The sequence below is a fragment of the Rhinatrema bivittatum genome, chromosome 2 (assembly GCF_901001135.1).
Source record: "Rhinatrema bivittatum chromosome 2, aRhiBiv1.1, whole genome shotgun sequence".
NCBI classification, from domain to species: domain Eukaryota; kingdom Metazoa; phylum Chordata; class Amphibia; order Gymnophiona; family Rhinatrematidae; genus Rhinatrema; species Rhinatrema bivittatum.
The window spans coordinates 598,348,878-598,376,201 of record NC_042616.1 but is presented as its reverse complement, the minus strand read 5'-3'; the positions used below and the strand labels follow the sequence as shown (position 1 = coordinate 598,376,201).

At 48.4% G+C, this 27,324-nt stretch overlaps 1 protein-coding gene across 7 annotated transcripts in view; it reads right to left on the bottom strand.

The window, feature by feature from the left end:
- The window catches only part of RBBP8 (RB binding protein 8, endonuclease), a 379,857-nt gene that overhangs the window by 188,312 nt on the left and 164,221 nt on the right, over positions 1 to 27,324 (bottom strand). For all 7 annotated transcript variants that reach the window (XR_003854777.1, XM_029591118.1, XM_029591123.1 and 4 more), the window contains one exon: positions 20,965 to 21,060. Coding sequence is in view for 6 of the 7 variants with exons in the window: in XM_029591118.1 (XP_029446978.1) it covers positions 20,965 to 21,060 (96 nt within the window). In the remaining variant the exon portion in view is untranslated. The remainder of the gene's footprint in view (positions 1 to 20,964; positions 21,061 to 27,324) is intronic.

The following is a 27,324-nucleotide window of genomic DNA, read 5'->3' as shown; positions in this document are numbered from 1 at the left end:
GAGGACCTTAGCACAATCATTCTGCAGCCAAGGGCGGGAAGCTGAATTCATCCATCTGGTCTAAAGAAAAGGAAATTATCAGGTAAATAGTAATTTCTTGTTTCTTTGTGTCCAGACAGATGAATTTGGAACCCGTGGGATGTACCCAAACTACTCCCAAATAGGGTAGGAGGCTGCCTGCTGTTCTGTCAAAACCACACTTGCAAAGGCTGCATCCTCCCAGGCCTGCACATCCAGACGATAAAACCTGGAAAAGGTGTGCAGGGAGAACCACGTTGCAGCTCGGCAAATGTCGACAGGAGACGACAATCTAACTTCCGCTCATGACACTGCCTGAGCCCTAGTGGAACGAGCCCTAACTTGAGTAGGTAATGGCTTTTCAGCATCCACATATGCGGCCATGACTACCTCCTTAATCCAGTGAGCTATTGTAGCCTGCAAAGCTGGCTCGCCCTGTTTACCTCCACCGTGGAGGACAAACAGGTGATCCATCTTCCTGATAGGTTTAGAAACCTCCAGATCCCCCACGATATGTCTCTTGACATCAAAGGGCTCCAACAGGTGATATACCTCCGTATCTCTTTCCCTATCCAGAGAGGGAAGGGGAAATGAACCGATTCTTGTGAAAATCTGAGACCACTTTTGCCAATCGCCAAAAGTGAATCGCCCCTGGAGTCACTTGGAAGAATGGCTCCCGGCAAAATAAGGCCTGAGCTTGGATATTCTATGTGCCGATAAAAATGCCACAAAGACACAGTTTTCAAGATCAATAACCGCAAGGAGAGGCTACACATCGGTTCAAACGTAGGGCAAGTTAAAAAATCCAAAACCAGATTAAGACTCAAGGGCACCAGTAACCGCAAGAGAGGATGAAGATTTTTCACTCCTTTCTAAAAGGAACGGGCCACATCTGGATGAGCCATAAAGGATTCACCATTCACCTGACCCCTGAAACAGGCAAGAGCTACTACCTGCACCTTTAAGGAATTAAGGGCCAACCCTTTATTCAATCCATTCTGCAAAATTTCCAAAATGATCGGGATCTTAACTGAACGAGGAAAAACAAGTTTGCTTACCGTAAACATTGTTTCCGTAGATAGCAGGATGAATTAGCCATGCTGTCCTGGGATCTGTCAATCAGGTCCGGAAGGCGGAGCTTGATAAAGCAGAGGATGGTTTGTGTTTCCTCTGCGGCTGCGCGTGGGTTCCCGCACAGGAAGTACAGATTCTCCTCAGTCTGTGATTAAGCAGTGGTAGATCGAATGATTGGTGATTGCCAGGGAGGAGGGTGGGTCAGCATGGCTAATTCATCCTGCTATCTACGGAAACAACGTTTACGGTAAGCAAACTTGTTTTTTCCCGTCAATAGCAGGGATGAATTAGCCATGCTGTCCTGGGAGTCACCAGCTCCCCATCACATTCTATCTATTCTGTTCGTGAAACGTGAACCAGGTTGTGGCAATCACTTGGTGTGAGCAGTTGCGGATTGTAGGATTGTTTGACCTAGCTGTGTATCCGCCGAAGCTTGTTGATCTAAGCAGTAATGTGCTGTGAAAGTGTGCAGGGAAGTCCATGTTGCCGCTTTGCATATATCTATAGGTTGAATATGTCTGAGGTGTGCCCAGGTGGTGGATAGGGCACGAACCTGGTGTGCTTTTGGCTTTTGAAGCAGTGGTACGTTCTGTTTGTTATAGCAGAATTGGATGCATTGTATTATCCAGCTTGATATGGTCCGTTTCGTGACCGGAAGACCTGGCCCTTTAGGGTCAAAGGAAAGAAATAGTTGTGATGGACGTGATGAAGCAGCAGTCCTATTTCTGTAATAAGCTAATGCTCTTTTACAATCCAGGGTGTGTAATAATGCCTCGCGTTCATTGGCATGTGGCTTTGGAAAAAAGGTTGGTAGGTCAATAGTTTGATTAATATGAAACTGCGAAATGACCTTTGGCAGAAAGGAGGGATGCGTTCTCAGTACTACCTTTTGATGAAGAACTGTAGGTATGGTTCATAGTGAACTAATGCTTGTAGTTTGCTGACACGCCTCGCTGAAGTGACTGCGACGAGAAATACCACTTTCCAGGTTAGGTATTTTAAGTGTGCTGATTCCATGGGTTCGAATGGGGAATGCATCAGTTGCTCCAATACTATGTTGATGTTCCACGGAACCGCCGGTTTCTTGGAAGGTGGTCTAATGTGTAGTATGCCCTTGAGGAATTGAGCGAGAAGGGGATGAGCTGCTATTGTGACATTATTAAAAGGTCTATGGTAGGCCGCAATAGCGCTCAAATGGACACGAATAGATGCTGTGGCTAAGCCTTTTTCGTAAAGGGTATGCAGATAGTCTAGCAATTGTTGTGGTGTGCAATCCACAGGAGATATACGATGTGATGTACACCAGGTGGTATATCTTTTCCATTTGTAACTGTAATTCAGTCTAGTGGAGGGTTTCCTGGACTCTAGAAGTATGAGTTGTGCTCTATGGGATACCTCTTGTTGCATTAGTAACCACCTGTCAGTCTCCAGGCTGTCAAGTGGAGGGAGGAGTGTAGCGGATGGAGCAGGGTCCCCTGATCCTGAAGCAGAAGGTCCGAACCATTCGGGAGCCGGATCGGATCGTCCCTTGAGAGGCGAAGGAGGTAACTGTACCATGGTTGGCGCGGCCAGGCCGGGGCGATGAGTATCATTTGCGCTCTGTCCCCTATGCATTTTTGTATGGTCCTGGTGATGAGGGGAATTGGTGGAAAGGCATAGAGTAGGCCTGTTGACCACGGAATCAGAAACGCATCTTGCGCTATTCTGAGTTTGCTTGGATGGATGGAACAAAACCTGGGAAGTTGCGTGTTGTGTTCCGTAGCAAAAAGGTCTATTGTCGGAGTTCCCCATTTGTTGAATATTTGGAGTGTTACTTCCGCATTGAGGGTCCACTCGTGGGGATGAAATATGCGACTTAATCTGTCCGCTCTTGTATTTGCTATACCGGGAAGATAAGTCACTTGAAGATGTATGCTCTGTTGATGAGCTAGGTGAAAAATCTGTAATGTTTCCTTGCACAGGGTCCAGGAGTCTGAGCCCCCCTGTTTGTTGATATAGAACATTGCCACTTGATTGTCTGTATATACCATGAGTCTGCGGCCACGCAAGAATGTCTGGAATGCTTGCAAAGCCAAGCGAATGGCTCGAAGTTCCAGCAGGTTGATCTGTAGGGATTGTTCTGCTAACATCCATAGGCCCTGCGTTTCGTATACCTCTAGATGTGCTCCCCAACCTTTTCGGGAAGCGTCTGTCGTTAGGACTGTGTTGTGTATGGGCTGGCGAAATAGAGCCCCTTTCACTAGGGTGGATGGAAGGAGCCACCAAGAGATGTCTCTTTTCATTTCCCTGGTAAGGGTGATTGATTGAGAGAGAGGGTGCGAGTGCTGTTTCCACTGTCGTTTGAGTCCCCTCAAATTGGAGGGGACTCAAACGACAATAAATTGTCCAACTCCTATAAATTGGAGTTGTTGCGCTGGTTGTAGATGAGATTTTTGGAAGTTGACTATCAACCCCAATTGTTGCAAGCATTGTAGGATGCGATGCAGATGAGAGTTGAGTAGCTCCCGGGTCGGAGCTACTACTAGCCAATCGTCCAAATAGGGGAAAATTGTCATTCCCTGTTGTCTGAGGTGAGCCACCACCACTACCATGCACTTGGTGAACACTCTGGGTGCAGCTGATAACCCAAAGGGGAGTACTCTGTATTGGTAATGTTTGTGCTTGTAGTGGAAGCATAGGTAACGCCAGGAAGAGGGGTGCATTGGAATGTGAGTGTATGCATCCTTCAGATCGATGGAACACATCCAGTCGTTGGGTTGTAAGAGTGAAAGGATTGACTTCAGGGATACCATTTTGAATTTCTCCTTCACCAGGAATTTGTTGAGTTCCCGTAGATCCAGGATAGGACGCAGGCCTCCTGATTTCTTGGGAATCAGGAAGTAGGGGGGAGTAGAAACCTTGATTGTGACAGGTTTTGGGAAGGAGTGCTATGGCCTTTGCTTGACAAAGGTGGAAAATCTCCTGTTGTAGCTGTGGTTGCGTTTTCACCCGTCTTGGATAAGTGAATTGTGGCAGGTTTGGTTTTGATTGGAAATGTAGACGATACCCCTGGTGTACAATGTCCAGAACCCACTGATCTGATGTTATGTGTTCCCACATGTGCAGACAAGACTGGATTCTCCCTGGCGGTGGTGATGGATGTGGTGGTGGCTTCAGATTCAAAAAGATTGAGCCGGCTTGGCTGCCGCCGGTTGCTGTTGGCTCTGCTGGCGTTGCGCACGTGGTTTGCCTCTACGTGGAAGTTGGGATGGTTGCTGGTGACTCTGTTGTCTTTGGTAGGTTGGATAAGGTTGAGGGTGGTATCCTTGATAAGCTCGGTAAGGTCGACGCCCATATGACGACTTGCGAGGGTATGGGTAGAAGCGTTTGGGGGCTTGGTAAGTCTGGTGGGACTGTAACGATTGTACCGCCAGTGCCTCTTCCTTAAGCTTTCCTACCGTCTCTTGTAATTTTGTGCCAAATAGGTGTTCTCCTGTGCAAGGGAGATTGGCTAGCTTCTCATGTACATCATCTCTAATAGAGCTGGAGCGGAGCCACGCTGTCTTCCGCGCCGCTATTGCTGTCGCCGAAGCCCTTGAGGAAGTCTCCATTCCCTCATATACTGATCTGAGTAGATGTTGTGAACATTCCTCCATATCGTGTAATGTTTGGGGCATTTGCTCCCTTGTTGTGGAAAGTAAGCCCTTTGTGGCCTGTATACACTCGTACAAGTACTGTACCATGTAAAATTGGTGATGCATGATACGTGTAGTAAGCATCGCGTTTTGGTAAATTTTCCTACCCATTTCATCCAAGTATTTATGATCCTTGTTGGGAGGATAGGTGGCATGGAGTTTCTGTTTCCGAAATCTCTGCATAGCGGACTCTACGACTACGGATTCGTGTGGTAGTTGGGAGAGGGTATAAGGAATGTCCTTCTTGATACGAAACTTGAGATCTGATTTCCTGGAAACCGCCTGTACTGATTGGGGTGTCTCCCAAGATTTCAGGAGTCGTCGATGAAGGAGATCATGTGGAGGAAGTGTGGTAGGTTCTCCCGGCACATCAATTTTTTTTTTTTTTTAACAGGCCTAGGGTTTCCGCTCTGGGGTCAGGTTCCTTCTGAATTTGTAATTGGAGGATGTTACCCATCTTCTCTAAAAAGCGAGGATATGACAGGTCCTCTGGTGGAGAATATGGTTCCTGTTGACCTTCCGGGACATCGGAGGGATTACCCCGTGGACGAAGAGGGGGACTCGGATTGAAACTGATAGGGTTCCGGTGAGTTCGAGTGCGTTGGAGAGGGCTGTGGAGTTATTCCGTCAGGAGAGGCTGGTGTGTCTCCTGTGTCAGCCCTAGGCGGTGAAGCTTTCTGTTTTGTGTCTGCATTCGTGGGTTCTTTACCCAGTGTGAATGATGCTCCTAAGGTACTATAAAACCCCGCTAACGACTGTGATAGTTGCCAAAAGGCATCCTTGGTGGCCTGTGGCATAGCCGACTTTTGTTGCTTCTCAGCAGGTTCGTTAGGGTCTCTAGTTGAGCTGGATCGTTTAGATGGTGAAGATGCCTGCGAGGATGTCAGGTAAATAGGTGATTGTGAATTTCTTGAATGGGAGATCCAGGATGATCTCGAGGTTGAAGGGCTGACATCTACCCGATCTCTTCGTCTATGCTGAGATCTACCTGTATGCCTGTCGTGTTTTGTTTTTGGGGCAGACAATTTGTGAGGTGCTTCCCGCTCCTGATGAGTGGAGGGTGACCTCCGATCTGGGGAGTCCACTGAAGAAGACCTTCGTCTACATTTATGTACATGTTCGCCGTGATGCTTAGTGCCCAATAAGGAGTAGAGCTCTGGCCTTTTGCCAGTGTGCTCCGTTATGAAAGCCCCCTCCGGGCGTGTTAGATTCCTTGCTGATGCTAACTTATGTTTGGAGGACGATCTGGGCGATTCTGTATCTGGTCGCCCCATGGAAAGTGGATGTGACTGTGGCGCGGTGGTCACTTTTGGTGGTTTTCGCGTCTTGTCGAATGATTTCGGCGCCGTCCTCGGCGCCGATGGCTCTGGCATCCCTCCTGGCGCCGATGATTGCAGCGCCGTTATTGAGGTTTTTGGATCTGGCGCAAAGAGCGGTGGTTCCCGCGCCGTATGAGAAGCTGTCTCTGGCGCCGTCTTGCGCTTCTGCGCCGTGTGGCGAGATTTCGATTTCGAATGGTGCGTCGATTCCGGCGCCGTGCAGCGCTCTGGTACTGGCGCCCTTGGGTATGGCGCCGTACTCTTATGTTGTTTCGGCACCTCCTGTGACCGCGCCATTGGTAACGGCGCCGTTGTTGGCGCAGGCGCGCACTCAGAGGTCTCTGGCGCCATTTTGTGTCTTTTTGTTGGCGCTCGATCCTTCCTATGCGATAGGCCTCATTGCGAATCCTAACTGGAATTGCTTGACGCCCCTCTGCGGTCGGGAAGTACAGAGCCCTGTTTCCCTTGTACCTGCTTTTCCTTTGGGCGTGAGGAGTCTGAAGACACCGTTCGTGGCATCGAGTATTTCAATTGCTTCACTGGGCCCGGTGAAGAGTGAACTTCCGAGGGATCAGAGGTGCTTAACAGCTCTTGCAGACGGTATGCCCTTTGGCGTTTGGCCCTCGGGGACATTTTTGCGCAAAATTCGCAATTGGGTACATCGTGGCTACCGCCGAGGCAACGGTAACATCGGTCATGACCGTTCGTGGCAGACATCACCTTACCACAGCGGCAGCGTTTGAACCCTGATTTTGACATTGAGGAGAATGTCAGCTCCGCGTGCGATCCCGCGCGCGGAAAGAACAGACTGAGGAGAATCTGTACTTCCTGCGCGGGAACCCACGCGCAGCCGCAGAGGAAACAAAAACCATCCTCTGCTTTATCAAGCTCTGCCTTCCGGACCTGATTGACAGATCCCAGGACAGCATGGCTAATTCATCCCTGCTATCGACGGGGAAGAACCCCCCACCGATCTTCACACCAAGCCTCAAACAATCACCAAACCAGCGCTAAGAAAATGGAAAACATTCTTGCCTGTAACAAAGTGGCAATCACCGCAGAAGAATATCCAAGCTTCAGCAAGCGAGCCCTCTCAGGACCATATTGTAAGACAAAATTGAGTTGGATTTCCACGAAGAACAGGCTTCTTCCGTAGCAGATGCCTATGTGCTGGAAACCAGAGGGGGATCTCAAACAGCCTTCGCAGATCTGCGTACCATGGTCTCCTGGGCCTTTCTGTTGCCACCAGGAACACCATCCCACTGTGACTCTCGATCCTCTGACCCATTCTGCCCAACATGGGTCAGGGGGGAAAGGCATATAACAACTTGCCCTCCAGCCATTCCTGCATGAAAGCATCAATACCCAATGACTTCAGATCTCTCCTGCAACTGAAGAATAGAGGAACATTCACATTCTGAGAGGTCACCAGCAGGACCAGAAACAGAAAGCCCCAGTGATCCACTAATAGCTGAAATGCCTCCATGACAATACCCATTCTCCTGGGTCCAGACTCTGCCTGCTGAGAAAATCTGCTCTTAAATTGTCTTTTCCTGCAATGTGCAAGGCTGAGATGTCCTGAAGATGTACTTCTACCCATTCCATAAGTTGGTCTATTTCCTGCGACACTTGCTGGCTCTTGGTTCCTCCCTGCCGATTGATGTAGGTCATTGTTGCATTGTCCAAAATTATCCGGACCGCTCGACCCTGCAATCTTTCAATGAACTGCAAGCATGCCAACTGGACTGCCTGGACTTCTAGCAGATTGAAGCTCCATAAGACACTTCTGCACTCCATTGCCCTTGCACTGTCAGTTCCCGACTGAGCTCTCCAACCCTGGAGGCTTGCATCTGTCGTGAGTACTAGCCAGTCTGGTGATTTTAGGGAAACCTCCTTTCTTAGATGATGCGCTTGTAACCAACACTGCAGTCAAGAGCAGACCTCCATCGGCAGGTGGAGCCAAATTGAATAGTCCTGAGACTGAGGGCTCCAATGAGACAGCAGGGAGTGCTGAAGAGGATGCATATGTGCTCTCACCCATGGCATCAATCTGAGTACCTGCACAAGGGACCACACTTTCGAGTGTATTATGTTCATCAACAGATGCACCAGCGCCAACAGCTTCTGAATACGACCCTCCGGCAGAAAAACCCTGCCCTGCTTCATGTCGAGCCGAATACAGAGATACTCTGACAGATAGCTGAAGACTGCTCTTGGCCAGGTTCACCACCCAATTGAGCTCCTGCAACAAGGAGATCACCTTGCGTGTCACCAGGCGGTTCTCTTCCAAAGACTTGGCCTGAATCAGCCAGTCAACCAAGTATGGGTGTACCAGGATCCCATCCTGCCTCAACTCTGCTGCCACCACCACCATAACCTTGGAAAAAGTTCTGGGCATGGTGGACAGACCAAAAGGTAGTGCTCGAAACTGATGAAGACGACCCAACACCATGAATAGAGGAAAACATTGGTGCTCGAGCCAGATGGGAATATGCAGGTACACCTCTGACAGATCCAAGGAGGTCAGAAACTCCCGACTGCAAAGCCATGATCACTGTTCTCCCAGGACAAGCAGGATGGTAGTCCTCACATATGGGTGACATCACTGGACGGACCCCTATCACGGAAAACTTTTCTGTCAAAGTTTCTAGAAAGCATTGACTGGCACACTGAGCACGCCCAGCATGCCATGAACCCTGTGTCTACAGGGGTCTCCCTTCAGTCTCTTTTTTTCCGTGATGCAGTTTGCCTCGCGTTTAGGAGCTCTGTGAGATTTTTCTCACAACTTTTCCTCATGGAAACACTAAGTTTTACTTCACAAATAATTTTCCCTAAATGGGTCTCCCTTCGTGTACATTTCACCGACACTCGGTGAGCACTATGCCCTGTTTTTCGGTCGGTTCGTGTCACCTCACTAATGGTTCCCCTGGGTTACCAACCGAATTGCGGCCTTCTTTTCACCCTCGGTCCGCCCCACGATACCTAGAGTGTCCTTGCTGCAAACCTCCACCGGGTCCATCGGGGCTAGAGGGTTTGGGACGTCCGGGCCGCCATCGATGCCCTTGACTAAAGAAACCGCTCTATACTTCGGGTTCTAAACCAGAGCCCATTGTAATCCTTGGATGACAAACAATGCCAAGAGCAGTAGAGGCACGGTGATCATCTGTCACCAATGCCATCTGAGACAGTGAGGGCATCTTCCTCGGTGCTGGAGAATGACCAGGCCGAGCACCGAGGGAAACATCATTACTGCCACTGTAACCGTCTGTTGCCGACACCATTCTGGACATCGGTGGCAACTTCCTCGGTCCTGGAGAATGACTGGGCCGAGCACAGAAGGAAACATCGTCGCCGGCACCGACAAGGTTCCACGTTCGGTGCTGGCACTGATACCGCACCGGCATCAATGTCCATTGAGCCAGTTGTGAAGCGGGCCCAAGTACAAGAATGTCCATGCTCCTCTGCACCTGAGGCGTTCCCCACCGACACCGGTGCCGGGCACGGAACCACCACAGATTCATGTGGAAGTGCCAATTAACCCTAGCCTGTCGCCCTATGTATCTGCGCTACCTATACCAGCTTACAGAGAGGAGCTGGACATCCTCGTCTGTCATCGATGCCATCCAGAATCTACTAACACCGGAGCCATCGATGTTCGCAATGTTGTGACACAGACTCATCCTTCTGAGCCTCCACGGACCCCTATACCTATCCCGGGATCCTCAAGGGGCGAGGGGCACTCTAATCCCGCTTCGGTATCGATCCCATCAAGACCTAAGTTAAGGACGTGCCTGAAACCATCCCTTTCAATCTGGTCACTAAAAAGGACCAGAAGTTTCAGGAGGTTCTAGGTCATAATATCTTCCAAGAACCATATTTTATTTATTTATTTAAAAGTGTTTGTATACCGTCTTTACAAACAGTGTTTAATCAAAACGGTTTACATAACTAAATACAAAAACAAATGTAAATAAAGATTTAAATTTATTGGTGTCACATATTGCAATTTAACAGCTATGTTTGACACAACACCAAGGGAACATCTCTGCCATCCACATGAAATTCGAGCAACAAGTGATTGCTTCGAAACATCCTCTCGTTGCCAGCAACAGGACTCCGTACTAGATGGTAACCTGGCTTACGGCCTCTGATTTACGGCCTGAAGTCCAAGATAATCTAGCTGATCTGCCATGCACCACAGATAATCTCTTCGTGCAGAAGCTTCGGCAGACAGTGGCTCAATTGTAAGACTGCCGTGAGACCCTGTAATAGCTCTCTATGTTTCTTGCAAATCCTCCCTCCTTGGCTAGAAAACCAGCGAAGAGGGATGCTCGGAGGATCTTTTACTGTTCCTGCTCCCACGTGAGACCAACAGGTATCCAGATTACACCAGCTCCACCAGTCGGGCAGCATCCTGGATTTTTCTACCTTGCCAGAGAACAGAACGGTCCACCCCACTGAGGACCAGGGCTCGGGATACCGTTCCCCAGACACAACAAGGCAGAGGTTTTTAATCCTGCTATTTCCTACTTTCAAAGAAAACAGGTGACCTCCGCCCATCCTGGACCTCAGAAATATCAATTTCTTCAGAAAGGAAATTTCAGAATGGAGTCTCTCAGCACCATGCTTCCCTTACTATAACAAGGGGTTGCCTCTATTCTCTGGACTTTCTATACGCTTCATAGTGAGTCAATAACATTTTCAATACCAAGTTCTGCCATTCGAACTAGCTTCAAGAACTTGTGTTTTTCACCAAATACTTAGCAGTGACTGCCATTCATCTACAAAGAACAGCATTCATACGTTTCCTTTCCTGGACGACTGCCTAATAAGGAGTCAATCCAAACAAGCAGCTCTAAATTCTCTAAGACTCACTATAAATCTAGAGCAGATCTGGGAACACTACAGTCGCAATGGTCTTCCTGCCCAACAACCGAACAGACATCCTATCAAATTGTCCAAATCTCTGCGCGCATGCAACATAGCCTCGGCCCATCAAATCTTTCATTGCTGGGCCACATGATTCCATGACCCTCGTCACTCCTATGGCCAGTCTAGCCATGAGAAGAACTCAGTGGATTATAAATTTCAGTGGGCTCTAAGTCATTCCACCGCTTTCGTCCCTGCTCCATATCACCGATCCTGTACCAAATCCTCACATGATCTTGGCCACGGTCGCATCCAACTTGGGTTGGAGAACTCATACCAATACCCTCCAAACCCAAAATGCATAGACTCCGCTCCATAACAAGTCTCAGATTAACTTCCTGGAGCTTCGAGCCATGCGTTATGCCCTTTATGCCTTCCAACACTGCCTCTCACACAAAACTTTGTGGATTCAGACAGACAACATAGCAGCAATGTGGTACTCGAACAAACAGGGACGCACAGGCTCTTATCTACTCTGCCAGGCAGCCGCACAGTTCTGAGCCTGGGCCCTCATACTCCATGCATCTCCGGGCCACTTATCTAACAGGCGTACTGAACATACTAAAAGATCATCTCAATCGGTGTCTCCATCCCTACGCGTGGTCTCTGAATCCATGTGTAGTGAGCAAAATCTTCTAGCGCTGAGGTCAACCAACCATCAACCTCTTGCGTCCGAATCGAACCACAGAGTGGACAGATTCTGCTCCATACACAGGCATACATATTACGTGGCGCATAATAAAAAGTCGGGTTGGGTGAAAGGGTGGTGATATGCATGCGCTGCGTGGTTGAAGATATAGTTGGAAAATGGCGAGATGACGGTATTTTTATGTCTGGCAAGAGAATGTGTGTGAAATGGTGGAGTAGCAGCGTATCAGAGATTAGATAGGTCAACATTGACCGGATGTTTGTGTGTTGATTTTAACTTTCAAGATATATCTATATATATTTAGATTTTTTTATATTCTGCTTTTTGCACTTTTTTCAGCACTTCAAAGTGGATTACATTCAAGTACTGTAGGTATTTCCCTATCCCCAGAGGGCTTATAATCTAAGTTGTACCTAAGGTGATGAGGGGTAAAGTGATTTCTTATTGTCCCATAATGGAAAAATAAGAAATATTCAGTTGGAGACTCTGGAGGAGGACAGCGTATAGGTAATTATCGTGATCTTTATTCAGACTCAGACGAGTAGATATTAGACGAGGTTTTTTTTAGAATGGTTGGATATTTATTGCAAAATCAATTTATTACAGGATTGTGTAAACTTGGGTATGTTGGAAGAAATTGGCAGTTTGTGACGCACTACTAGGGGAGTGAAAAGAAAAATCAGGAGCGGTGGAGGTTTATAAGAAGAAACGCAATATAGGTAAAAAAAAATATGGGGATGTGTAAGGGGTGGGGAATAGGAGAAATGCAATAATCAGTAAGGATTAATGGAATGATGTTTCTTTGTAAAATGTATATTGGGGTGAAGATTGTGGTCATTAGCAGAGGAGTAGAACAACCATTTTGATTAGTACGGTCATGAGCAGAGAAGAAGAGCTGTTTTGATCAGCGCGGACTGCACGGCAATAAAACTCTTGAAGGTTTAACACCACAAGGATTGTTGTGTCTACAAAAACATAGAAGACAAATGGATAATAACAAAGTTGATACATAAATATGTTTGTGACTATGTACACTGCAAGTGATTCATTATTGTAATAACCCCTGAGGAAGCTCTAGGAGGGCGAAACAAATAGGATCCCATATTGTAGGGAATTTGTATTGGTGTAAATGGTGTGAATGATATAGTTTGTATGAGTTTATTGGGGGGGTTATAAGGGTATGGTTTTAGATTATGTGGTGGCATAGCAAAATTGCTTACCTTGTAATAGGTGTTATCCCAGGATAGCTGGATGTAGTCCTCAAATATGGGTGACATCATTGATGGAGCTCTATTGCGGAAAACGTTCTGTCAAAGTTTCTAGAAACTTTTGACTGGCACTCTGAGCCCATTGAGCATGCCCAGCATGCCATGATATTCTCAGCCACAGGGGTCTCCCTTCAGTCTCATATGTAGCAATAAGCTTTAGCAAAAAATAAAATAATAAAACCTATCGGACCCAACTCCGCGGGATGGCGGGTGGGTTTCATGAGGACTACATCCTGCTGTCCTGAGATAACACCTATTACAAGGTAAGCAATTTTGCTTTATCCCAGGACAAGCAGGATGCTAGTCCTCACATATGGGTGATTAGCAAGCTAGAGGCTGAGTCATTTTGTAGTGAAGGAACACTGAAGTATTGTTGGTGAAAATGAGGCAGCTGAAAATCACAGTCAGTTGGATGTAGAAGGAGTTGGGGTTATACTGGAAACAAGTTCTTTAAGACAGATTGTCTGTAGGCTGAATCTTGTCGTCCTTCTTTGCCCAAACAGTAATGAGCTGCAAAAGTGTGAAGAGAACTCCATGTTGCAGCTTTACATATGTCAAGAACTGGCACTAAACGATAGTGTGCTACTGAGGTTGACATTGCTCTTACTGAATGCGCCTTTTCCTCGCCCTTGGAGAGGAAGGCCTGCTTTTTCATAACAGAATTCTATGCAATCTGCTAGCCAGTTGGAGAGAGTGTGTTTGCCCACTGGATTACCTGGTTTGTTTGGATCAAAAGATACAAAGAGTTGAGTGGATTTCCTATGGACTGCAGTGCGGTCTAAGAAATATGCTAGCGCACGTTTACAGTCCAAGGTATGTAAGGCGCGTTCCCCTTGGTGAGAATGAGGCCTTGGAAAGAATGTGGGCAAAACTATGGATTGGTTCAAGTGGAATTCCGTAACTACTTTGGGAAGGAATTTTGGATGTGTACGGAGAACCACTCTGTCATATAGGAATTTTGTGTAGGGTGAGTACGTGACAAGTGCTTGTCACGTACTCACCCTTCTAGCCAATGTAATGGCTATAAGGAAGATAGTCTTCCATGTGAGAAATTTAGGATCAGAGGAAGTCATGGGTTCAAAAGGAGAACGCATGAGCCTTGTTAAGTCCAGATTCAGGTCCCATTCTGTGACTGGTGGCCGAATTGGTGGTTTAAGATGAGTTAAACCTCTCATAAATCTACTGACGAGAGGTTGTATGGATATTGGTGCATCTCCCATCTTATTATGGTAAGCCGAGATTGCACTTAGGTGTACTCTGACAGATGAGGTCTGGAGACCAGAGTCTGAAAGATGGTATAAATAGTCTAGTAGAGAAGTTATGGGGCAGGAGAAAGGGTCAATGTTCTTTTTCGTGCACCACAAAGTAAACCTTTTCCATTTCGAAGAATAATTCTTTCGTGTTTAAGGTTTGCGTGAAGCTATAAGCAATTAGACATTGGTTGAAAGATTGAGTGGTTGTAAGATCAAGCTTTCAACATCCATGCTGTCAGGGATAGGGATTGAAGGTTGGGATGGCGCAACCTTACCTGATCCTGAGTTATAAGATTGGGAGCTACACCCAGGCGAACTGGTTCTCTGATCGAGAGATCTAGAAGTATGGGAAACCATACTTGTTGAGGTCAATATGGGCTATGAGTATCATGGACCCCTTGTCCTGTTGTAGCTTCACTAGAGTTTTGGTTATTAGCGGTATCGGAGGATACACGTATAGAAGGTCTGAGTTCTAAGGACGAGCAAAGGCATCCTTGGCTGGCTGGTGTTTCTGCCTGTGCAAAGCGCAGAACTTGTCCACTTTGTGATTCAGGTGTGATGCAAAGAGGTCTATTGTTAGTTGTCCCAACGTTGAAATATCCTGGTTGTTACTAAGGGATCCAGGGACCACTCGTGTGGTTGGAACTGACGACTGAGGCGATCTGCAACTACGTTGTGGATACCCGCTAGATAAGTTGCCCGTAGAAACATGGAATGTCTCAAGGCCCAGTCCCAAATCTTTGCGGCTTCTTGACAAAGGAGATACGAGTCCGTACCTCCCTGTTTGTTCAGGTACCACATGGCTACTGTATTGTCCGTTTGAATCAGAACAGTCTTCAGTGAAAGGCAGTCCTTGAACGCATGCAGAGCTCAAAGTTCCAGGAAATCGATTTGAAATGTTGCTTCGAGTTTTGTCCAATTACCCTGGGTTTGGAGACTGTCTATGTGAGCTCCCCAACCTAAGGTGGATGCATCTGTAGTTAAAGTTATCTGTGGGACAGGCTGTTGGAAGGGCAGGCCCTTGCGCAAATTGTCTTTGTTCGCCCACCAAAGTAGAGATGAACGTAGCTGGTGGGTTACTTGAATTGGAGAGGACAGTGGTTGAATGGCTTACATCCATTGTGACCATAAAGTCCATTGGGTTATTCTCATGGCTAACCTTGCCATAGGAGTGACATGAACTGTGGAGGCCATGTGACCTAGTAAAGTTAGAAACTGATGAGCTAGCTGTTGCTTGTTTCGTCGAGTGTAGCGAGTTTGCCAATAGGGAAAGTGTTTCTGCTCGATCCTCGGGTAGAAAGGCCTTTGAGAGGATGGTGTTCAATTCTGCTCTGATGAATTGAAGCAGGTGAGTCGGAATGAGATGGGACTTTTGATAATTGATGAGAAAACCCATGCAGTGAAGTAGAGTAATTGTTCGGCTGAGAGAAGCCAGAGCTCCTGGTTGAGATTGACTTCTGATGAGCCAGTCGCCTAGATAGGGGAAAACGTGAACACTTTCCTTGTGTAAATGTGCTGCTATTACTGCCAGGCATTTTGTGAATACTCTGGGAGCTGAGGCAAGTCCAAATGGTAGTACTTTGTACTGGAAATGTTGATGACCCACCAGGAAGCGCAGATACTTGCAATGAGGAGGGAATATTGGAATGTGAGCATAAGCGTCTTGTAGTTCCAGAGAACAAAGCCAATCCCCTGTTTGAAGAAGTGGAAGCATGGTGCCTAGAGAGACCATCCTGAACTTTTCTTTCTTTAGAAATTTGTTGAGATTTCTGAGGTCTAGGATGGGACATGGGCCTCCGGTTTTCTTTGGAATGAGGAAATAGCGGGAGTAGAATCCTCTGCCCTGCTGATTCCGGGGCACCGGTTCTACAGGTCTGGCTATCAGAAGGGTGGATAATTCTGCTTGTAGATGAATTATGTGAGCTTCATGTAATGAAAGAGGCTTTGGAGGAGAGTCTCTTGGGATTGGGAGAAAATTGAGTTGGTAACCTCAAGATATTACTGAGAGTATCCATTGGTCTGTTGTTATCTGCAACCAATGGTTGTAGGAGGAGGAAACTGCCTCCTACTGGCAGGCTCGGTTTTGGATTGTGGAGATGGCTTTGGTTTCTGGTGATGGCCTCAAAAACCTGCAGCTGGTCCTGTCTGCGGTGGCGGTTGAGGCCTAGCAGTTCTAGGCTACCTGGGTTGAGATCTTTGTTGAGGACAAGAAGATCTACCCCTGGATGCTGGTGGATAGTATCGTCTCTGTCTGTAGAAAGGTCTTCTAGATTCTTTCCTTGGTGGACGGCGAGGCAGTGATGAAGAGCAGCCTTGCGGAACTGATGACAGTTGGCGCAATGTCTCTGTGTGTTCTTTCAGCTGGGCCACTGCATCCTGAACTTTCGACCCAAAAAGGTTGTCACCTACACAGGGCAGATCCACCAGCTTTTCTTGTACCTCAGGCCTAAGGTCAAAGGCTTTTAACCATGCCCAGCGACGCGCACTTATTCCTGAGGCTACCACCCTTGAAGCTGTTTCAAAGTTGTTGTAGGTGGCCCGGACTTCATACTTTCCAGCTTCAAGTCCCTTGTGTATTTATAGCCTGAGTTGCCTCCTGGTACTGCTGAGGTAGGAAGTTGGAAAGTTCCTGCATCTGCTTCCATAGATTCCTTTGGTATTGCGTCATATAAAGTTGATAGGACACAATCCTTGAATTGAGCATAGCTCCTTGGAATACTTTTATGCCTAAGGAGTCTAGGAATCTATGGTCCTTTCCAGGTGGAGTGGAGGAATTCTTTTGAGCTGACTCAACCATAACAGATTGATGTGGCAACTGTGATTTCTGATAACCAGGAACATGTTGGACAAGATAGGTAGTATCCACTCTTTTATTAATGAGTGGAACCGAACATGGATGTTCCCAGAGTCTATGTTGCAACTCCAAAAGCACCTCGTGGACAGGAATGGCTAGGACCTCTTTTGGAGGATCTACGAACTATAAGACTTCTAAAGTCTGCTGTCTCGTGTCTTCCTCAGACACTAAGTTGAATGGTATTGTGTCTGCCATGTCCTTTATGAAATTCATGAAGGACAAGTCCTCTGGTGGAGATTTCTTCCTGCCTTCCAGAGGAGAAGGGTCAGACATGAAGCTTTCTGAGGAAGTATCAGTATGCTTGTCTTCCCATGAGTCATAAGGCTCTTCCCCTAGAAGGGGAAATGGGAGAAGATCCCAATGGTCGAAAAAGTCCTGAAGGCCCTGGCTGAGGATCATCGAGAGGAACATCCCCGATCGGTTTAGTTGGGATATATTTCGGTGAAAGAGCACCAACAATGGCATCGAATCTATCCATTAATAGCTGGAATAAAGTCAATTCTGGCTGACCTGGAGCCCCAGGTAGCGACATCTGTGTCGGTCCAGGCACTGGTATAGGTACCAGTTTTGGTAGAGGCACCAGTAGAGGCACTGGTATCGGTGCGGGCACCGGTATCGACAATGGTGTCGGCGAGGGCATCGGCGTCTGTGTTGATGGTCGATGCTCCTGTAGTGCGTGTAGCACCGCTTGGCGGATAAATCTGCTCAATTCCTCCGTGATAGCTGCTGCAGGCAGAGCAGCTACACTTGATGGCGGTGGGGGCGTTATCGGTCCTACCACAGGGCCTTGTGGAGGTTCAATGGATGGCACCTCAACAGAAGGTGAATGCCTCGGTGTCGAAGGCCTCTGTGTTTCCTGCAAGCGAGACCGCTTGGCGGTCGACTTCTCTGGGAATAGCAGAGATTCCGGAATCGATGGATGGCGATGTCGATGTTTCGGTCGGTGTTCCGAAGCGGACTTCGTCGATGCCCTGGATAGGGTCGGCGATAAACCGTCCCCTGAACCTTCCGAACGACATTTTGAAGGATCAGTCGTTTTGAAACTCCAGCTGGAGATGACTGAGTGGATGTCGATGGAGGAGGTAAAAGTTGAAGATGGAACAGGTGTTCCATCTTTTCTTGTTGCGCCTTTCGACCTTTAGCGGTCATTTCAGCACATTTTGAGCAAGATGTTACATCATGCGACTGGCCCAAGCAAAGTACACACTCGAGGTGTGGGTCTGTAATCGTCATGGTCCGATTACAATTGGGACCCTTTTGAATCCCATCGATACCCGATGTAAATACCGTTTGATACCGTCAATAGCCGATGTAAATATGAAGAAAATATATGTACTCGAATGAGTCGAATGAGAATATCTTACTCACCGGCCAGGGGTAACGAGGGAGACCCCAATATGGGAGAGAAATTATGAATTTTAAATCTGATTTTTAGTCAGAATTGTGTGAGAAAACTAACACAGGCTCCTGCTCCGCGATGCCAAAAGCAGCGTGGAAAAAACGAAAACTGAAGGGAGACCCCTGTGGCTGAGAATATCATGGCATGCTGGGCATGCTCAGTGGGCTCAGAGTGCCAGACAAAAGTTTCTAGAAACTTTGACAGAAAGTTTTCCGCAATATGGCTCCATCAGTGACGTCACCCATATGTGAGAACTAGCATCCTGCTTGTCCTGGGATAAATAATATTGTATTAATAAAGTATAAATAAAGGATAGAATTGTGAAAGAAATATTATATGTGGTATAGAGATATTGTATTGGGAAACTTAGTACCTTCAGTGATGTAATTCAAATGTGTTAGCCATGGGCACCTTTGCTCGCCCCTGCAACAGAGGCCTCCTATAGGCGTCTCTTCTTATACCGCTCATAGCCAAAACTCTCGTGAAGTTGCAGCAGTACAGGTTTTCAATGATTCTCATACCCCATTCTGGCCTCAACAAGTATGCTTCTCCATACTTTTCAACCTATCAATCCAGGAACCCATTCAACTGCCCCACAGGCCAATCTCATAACACAGACTCACGACAACATTCACGACAACCTTCAACACAAAATTCTTGCCATTCGAAATGCGCAAGATTTACCAAATGGTGTGCACAAAAAGGTAATGGCCCCTTTTTCCTGCCCCACTCCATCTCTATTAGGGTATCTAGGATACCTTTCGGATTCTGGTCCTCAGACATCCTCCACAAGGGTACACCTCAGTTCCATCTCAGCAGACCACCATGGAGAAGCGGATGCCCTGTTAATGGCTCAAACCCTTATGAGTCAGCTTATCATGGGTTTTCTACAACTTAAGCCTCTTCTACAATCACTGGATATGGAATGGGGCCTAAATGTAGTGCTTATAAGGCTCATGCTTTCCCTGTTAGAGCCTTTGCATTCCTAACACATTAAAATTCTAACATGGAATATTCTTTTCCTCGTAGCCATCACCTCTGCTAAAATGGTCAGTGAGTTACAAGCCCTTGTTGCATACCTACCCGACTCTAGGTTCCTCCATGACCCTAAATTTCTTCTTAAGGTGGACACAGTCCCCCCCCTTACTCAATCTATAGTCTACCCACTTTTCCCAAAGCCTCTCTCTCACCAGGGCGAGAGGGTTTTGCACACCTCGGATGGTAAGCGTGCACTTGGATTCTATCTAAACCGCACTGCAATCCATAGGCAATCCACCCAACTCTTTGCTTCTTTGACAAAGACAAGCTGCGAGTTCCAGTGGGTAAACAAACTCTCTCCAACTGGCTAGCAGACTGTATTGAATTCTGCTATGAGGAAGCAGGCCTTTCCTCTCCAGAGGTGAGTACAGGCACATTTTGTAAGGGCCATGGCAACACCGGTAGCACACTATCGTTCAGCACCAATTGTCGACATCTGCTAGGCTGCGACTTGGAGCTCTTTTCACACATTCGCAGCCCTCTACTGCTTAGATGAGGAAGTCCGTCAAGACTCTGCCTTTGGCTAATCTGTCTTGCAGAACTTTGTTCCAGTATAATCCCCAACTCCTTCCACAACCACCTGCTGTGATTTCAGACTGTCTCATCCTTCCCAATAGCACCCCAATTATTGTGCCTGCTGCACGAGTTGTCTGCTATTGGCCTGTTGTAATATGAGTCAGCCTGTAGCTTGCTAATCACCCATATGTGAGGACTACCATCCTGCTTGTCCTGGGAGAAAGCAGAGTTGCTTACCTCTAACAGGTGTTCTCCCAGGACAGCAGGATGTAGTCCTCATGAAACCCACCCGCCATGGGTCCGCTTGAGTTTTATTTTATTTTTCGCTCACACTTTTTTTTGCTACAAACAAGACTGAAGGGAGACCCATGTGGACACAGGGATCATGGCATGCTGGGCATGCTCAGTGTGCCAGTCAAAGCTTTCTAGAAACTTTGACAGAAAGGTTTTCTGTGATAGGGCTCCATCCAGTGACGTCACCCATATGTGAGGACTACATCCTGCTGTCCTGAGAGAACACAGGTAAGCAACTCTGCTTTCTCAAGGGTCAAAGGATAATGCCAATTTTAGACAACTCAGGATGCCGTTTATTGATAACCTCATACCAGATCTGCAGATTCAGTTGAAACCATGTAGGCCGCTGATGTAATCATAGACATTTTTTCTCTCTTTCTCACAGAGATATAGATGATCATTTGCTAGCAAGGATCTACTATGCTATTTGATTATGACATGCTGTTATTACTGAGGGGTGTTTTTTGGGGGGTTATAAGGGATAAATATTTGGCACTCTGGTTTGGTTATTGTCAATATCTAATGTCATTGTTGGTGCCGATAAAAATGTTTACCCTTAACTGTAATAAAATGTTAAAAAATATCACATTCTCACTTTTTATGTTATTTTGTATTGTTTAGGACAGTAAACACTAGAAAAGTTTCTGGAAGAACAGTCAAAGCTTGCTGATGCACTTACTTGCTAAAGTCAAGTCTTGATCACAGGTGTCTGCTACCAGAATCTCTTCTTTGCTGGGAAGCATCTGAGTAGAAGCATGGATAGGTTTTCTAAAATCTAAGCAGGAGAGTAAAATAAGAGTTAAAAAAAAAAATCAGGCAGTACACAAAGCATATACTAAGGATCTTGTTTAAAAGCAGTGCTTCCATTAAAATACCCATATTTGGAATATTTCCTTCAAGGTCTTTTATCTGTGCAGTGCCTGCCCTGTGGAATAACCTCCTACTGTAAATTAGATTGGAGAGAGAATTTTCAAATTGTCCAGCCAGGCATTTTACCATCTGAGTTAATTTGCTTTGTTATAAATTGTTTAATTCTGTTTTTTTGCTATATTTATTTACTGACAATGTTATAGTGGTTGATTAGGCAGTTGATTTATATCCTTTTTGTAGGCCTTTTATATTTTGGCTTTAATTTTAATTTTAGATTTTATGCTTTGAATAAAGGAAAATTAGTTCTTATCTGTTAATTTTCGTTCCTGTAGTACCATGGATCAGTCCAGACAGTGGGTTGAGCCTCCTTTCCAGCAGGTGGAGACAGACTAAAACTTGAAGGATGCCCTATATCAGATCAGAGCCTATCCTCTAACCCTTCAGTATAACGTATGTCAAAGCAGAAAACAACAAACCCAAGAATAGGATCAAGCAAGTAACCATAAAGCTCAAAGGAGCAACTGTAGAATAATGTAGAAACATGGAATACCTATACGCTCTTGCATAAACTTGGTATAAAAAAACAACCAAGGCTTCCGGTGTAATTGATCAGTAATCTTGCACAAAGTGAAATATGAAAATCTACGAATCTGCAAGAATACAAGCTTCGAGAGGACAGAAAGACAGAAAGGGAAGGGCGTCTGGACTGATCCGTGGTACTACAGGAACGAAAATTAACAGGTAAGAACTAATTTTCCTTTCCTGTACGTACCCGGATCAGTCCAGACAGTGGAATGTACCAAAGCTTCCCTAAACTGGGTGGGACCGAGACAGTCCTGCTTGAAGCACTTGCCGCCCAAAGGAACCGAAAACCGGAGCGTGCACATCCAGACGGTAGTGCCGAGCAAAAGTGTTCAGAGACGTCCAAGTGACGGCCCTGCAAATCTCCTGCGGGGAGACAGATTGACTCTCCGCCCATGAAGTAGCCTGAGAACGTAGAGAATGGGCCTTCAGACCCTCAGGAAGCGGACGATCTTGACAAAGATATGCCGAAGAAATGGCTTCTTTCAACCACCGCGCAATCGTGGTCTTAGAAGCCTGTTTACCCCGGTTGGGACCACTCCAAAGGACGAAGAGATGGTCCGATATGCGGAAGTCGTTGGTAACCTGGAGATAGCGAAGCAAGACTCGTTTGACATCTAGCCGACGAAGGTTGACACCAGCCGTACCCGCAATCTCCTCCGGAGAGAACGCGGGTAGTTCTACCGACTGGTTGACATGGAAGGCGGAGACAACCTTAGGCAAGAAGGAAGGGACCGGCTTGAGAGAGACCCCGGAATCAGAAAAACGCAAGAAGGGCTCCCGACAGGACAGCGCTTGGAGCTCGGAAATCCGGCGAGCGGAAGAGATAGAGACCAGAAAGACAGTTTTGAGTGTTAGATCCTTGAGCGTAGCGTGGCGAAGAGGCTCAAAGGGAGCCGCACAGAGAGCACGAAGGACTAAGTTGAGACTCCACGACGGACATGTGGCACGAGAGGGGGGGCAGAGGTGTCTAACACCCCTCAGGAAACGAATCATGTTAGAGTGAGCAGCTAAGGAATGACCGTCCACCCGACCCAGGAGAGAGCCGAGCGCAGAGACTTGAACACGCAGAGAACTGAAGGAGAGGCCCTTAGAGAGACCCTTCTGAAGAAAGGAAAGAACCAGAGGGATAGAGGCGGAGCATGCTGGAACACCCAACTCCGCACACACGGACTCAAAAACTTTGCAGATGTGCACATAGGCCAGAGAAGTCGACTGCTTTTGGGCTCGCAGCAGGGTGGAGATGACCTCTTCCTTATAACCCTTACGCCTCAGACGACGCCGTTCAAAAGCCAGGCCACTAGACAGAAGCGATCGGCCTGGTCGAAAAATACAGGCCCCTGTCGAAGGAGACGAGGAAGATGACAGAGGCGCAGGGGCCCGTCCACCGCTAGATTGATGAGATCCGCGAACCACGGTCTTCGCGGCCACTCGGGAGCGACGAGAATCACTGGTCCCCGGTGGAGTTCGATTCTCCTGAGAACTTTCCCCACCAGGGGCCACGGGGGAAACACGTACAGAAGGACGTCTGCTGGCCAAGGCAGAGCCAGAGCATCCACGCCCTCTGAGCCATGCTCCCTCCAGCGGCTGAAGAACCGATTGGCCTTGGCATTGCGCAGAGTCGCCATGAGGTGGACCCCACCTGTCCACTATCAGAGCCATGGCCGCGTCCGAGAGCTCCCACTCTCCCGGATCGAGCGACTGACGGCTGAGGAAGTCGGCTTGAACATTTTCCTTGCCCGCGATGTGGGAGGCCGCAAGGTACTGTAGGTGTCGCTCCGCCCGAGAGAGGAGACGGCTGGCTTCTAAGGCTACCATGGGACTGCGAGTGCCCCCTTGGCGATTGATGTAGGCCACTGTGGTGGAGTTGTCAGACAGGACTCTTACCGCGGATCAGGGGAAGGAACTGGAGCCAGGCGTACCGCCAAGGTTTCCAGTCGATTGATGTGCCAGCGAGACTGAGTCTGCGACCAGGTTCCCTGGGTGGATTGAGAAAGGCAGACCGCACCCCAGCCCAACAGGCTGGCGTCCATGGTCACTATTGTCCAATGTGGAGCTTGAAGAGGCATCCCTTGCAGAAGATGAGGAAGAGACAGCCACCACTGTAATTCTTCGAAAGTAGAGTCCAAGAACGGAAGGACTATGTGAAACTGCTCCGACACTGACTGCCAACGGAATAGCAAAGCTTTCTGCAACGGACGCATATGAGCAAAAGCCCAGGGGACGAGGTCGATGGTGGAAGCCATGGATCCCAGGACTTGTAGATAATCCCAGGTTGTCGGGGAAGGTAGCGCAATCAGATTCCGGACCTGATCGATCAGCTTGAGGGCACGCGCCTGTGGTAAGAAAACCTTGCCTACTCGGGTGTCGAAGTGGGCTCCCAGGAATTCCAACTCCTGGGAGGGCTGAAGCTTGCTCTTGGAAAAGTTCACTATCCACCCGAGGGAAGCAAGGAGCTCCAGGACGCGATCCACCGCCCGTTGGCAGGAAGTCGCCGACTTGGCCCTGATGAGCCAATCGTCCAGATAGGGGTGGACGAGAATCCCCTCCCGGCGCAGAGCCGCCGCTACCACTACCAATGCCTTCGTGAAAGTGCGGGAAGCGGTTGCAAGCCCGAAGGGGAGAGCTCGAAACTGGAAGTCCTGATTGAGGATGTGGAAGCGGAGATATTTCTGGTAGTCGTGGTGGATGGGAATATGGAAGTACGCTTCTGCGAGATCGAGGGAAGCAAGGAACTCTCCGGGACGGACCGCCGCAATGACCATGCGGAAGTGGGGGATCTTGAGGGCCCGATTGACCCTCTTGAGGTCCAGGATTTGGGCACAGTGAAGTAAATAGAATACTGACTGGCGCCAATCTCCCTCTCCGGAACTAGGACCACCGCCCCCAGATCCAGAAGTTTGGAGAGAGTCTGCAGCACCGCGTCCCTCTTGGCCCGTCCGCATGGCGAGAAAAGAAAGAGATCCGGCAGTTCCCTGACAATCTCGAAAGCGTACCCGTCTTTGATAATGTCGAGGACCCACTGATCCGATGTGATTTTGACCCATCCTCGAAGAACAGAGAGAGGCGTCCGCTGAGGTAAGGAACCGAGGAATGAGTCAGCTGAACTTCATTGCCTGGCAGGTTTAGTGGTGGCACGCGCGGCTGGCCCTCACGAAAGGGCCGCCTCCCACGAAAGGACTGTGACCAGGACTGAGCACGAGAAGAACCCCTTGCGGAACTGCCCCGCCCCCGAGAAGCGAAGCTGACCCCCGAAACAAGAACGGGAGGGCGCGAAGGACCAGGAAGATTTAGGACGGTCCTCTGGAAGCTTATGGACCTTGTTATCAGCCAAGGAATCCATAAGCTTCTCGAGATCCTCTTCAAAAAGCATCTTACCTTTGAAGGGCAGCATGCCCAGCCGAGTCTTCGACGACTGATCAGCCAACCAATGGCGTAGCCAAAGGAGCCTCCGGGCAGCCACCGCCGAAACCATCGCCTTCGCCTGCACACGGACCAGATTGTAGAGGGCGTCCGATACGTAGGCGGTTACGGCCTCCAGACGTTCGGCCTGCTCTGCCTCTGCTGGCGAAAGATCCCGGGCGCAGAGTAACTGTTGGACCCACTGAAGGCCTGCCCGCATCATAAGGCTGCTACAGCAAGACGGCCGGACCCCGAGGGCCAAAACGTCGAAGATGCGCTTCAAGTGAGCCTCTAACTTACGATCCTGTGGATCCTTCAGAGCCGTGGAACCTTCCACCGGAATCGTGGTGTGTTTGGCCACCGCAGAGACATAAGAATCCACAGAGGGATCTCTCAGCAGCTCCAAACCTTCCTCCGGGAGGGGATAGAGCTTATCCATCGCACGCCCCACCCGGAGCGCACCCTCAGGGGCCTCCCATTCCCGCAGGATTAGGAGCTTGAGCATGAGGTGGAAGGGAAAGGCCGAGGCCGGAGCCCCCCCAGGACCGGATTCATATCCTTGGGCAGCGAGGCCAGGAGATTATCCACAGAAGGACTCTCCAGACCCAGCTCCTGCAGAACAAAAGGAAGGGGCTCCAATTCCTCCTTACAGAATAAACGAAGGGTGGATGCCCCCCCCTCTAAGGGGGGGGCATCCGCCAAATCCGGGGAAGCGGCGGGGTCCAAGGGCCCAGGAGACACCGGGGGAGAGGAAGGGGGGGGCACCCCCGGGACCACCCGCAGCGGCCCCTGGGGCTCTGCAGCCGGTCCAGCGGTCAACGGCGCTGAGCGAGGGATTTTTGGCCGGGGGGGGGGGGGGCTTGCGTCCTGCTCATGCAAGCTAGCTAAGTGAGATTTATGCATGAGGAGGACGAAATCCACAGAAAAAGGGACCCTGGATTTGACCGGGGGGGGGGGGAGGGGGGCGAGGAGTGGTCAGGACCCCCCTCCTGGGGACCCGCGGGAGCCAAATTGGGGGTTAAATCAAAAAATATCTGGCCCCCCAGCCCCAGGGAGCTCTGAAATCGGCCCCGATGAAAAATCCAACATGGCCGCTGTTCCCGGGCTTTGCCAACCCGGGAAAGGCCTGGCCATGCTGGGAGAAGCGGAGCCCCGGGCTAAATTTGCTTGTCCTGCCGAGGAGGGACCTTCCCCACCCGGCAGGCAAGCAGTACAGAGACCCTGCTGCGAAAAATGCGAGGAGGGCAGCCCACAAGAAAGGCAGGCTGCCTGCCGGGACATAGCCGAGCCGCAGCTGAAGAAAAAAAGCAGAAAAAAGCTTTGATTGACAGCCTGCACAGCAGGAGAGAGCAGGAGGGAAACCTGCTGCCTCCTGCTTGTCTGGCTGCCGGTTCAAGGCCTGCTATGACCAGAAAAAGTAAAAAATGCTGGTCAACTGCTGCAAATAAGAGACGTAGGTGAGTACCTGCAACTTATTTAAAGTTTAAAACTTTTTAATCTTTTTTTTTTTTAACTGAGCGCAGCAGCTGGTTCAAAAACCCTCTCGGCAGCCAGATTGGGGGGGGGGGGGGGGGAACGAGACCTCAAGAGACTCGGTCCCCACACCTGGAAGCGTCCACGGACTCAGGCTATGCAGTGCAAAAGGGGCAAAGTCCCCCTGAGCCGGGCAAGAGCTGGGAGACTGAGCCGTCTCCCACACAGAAAAAGGAAAAAATCACTAAAAAAAGGGCAAACTTCTACCCTTCTTTTTTTTTTTTTTTTAACAAACGAGAACCAGAAGAAATACTTGCTTGAGCCTACAAAAAGACAGAAGAAAAGGCTGACTAGCCTACAGCAGAGAACCGAAGGGGAGATGCTACACCTGCTGGAGACAGACGAATACTGAAGGGTTAGAGGATAGGCTCTATCCTGATATAGGGCATCCTTCAAGTTTTAGTCTGTCTCCACCTGCTGGAAAGGAGGCTCAACCCACTGTCTGGACTGATCCGGGTACGTACAGGAAAGATGCATTTTTTTATTTTAATTTATTCCTGTTCATTTTAATATTTTGTACTTCTATTTTTCACTGCTATCTGCTATGAGCAAAGATATTTTGCAAATTAGATAAATACTTGAAATAAAATAAAGGATTAGATATCTTTAATAATCAACCTAATAAACGAAGGTTGACCGACGTGCCGCAAAT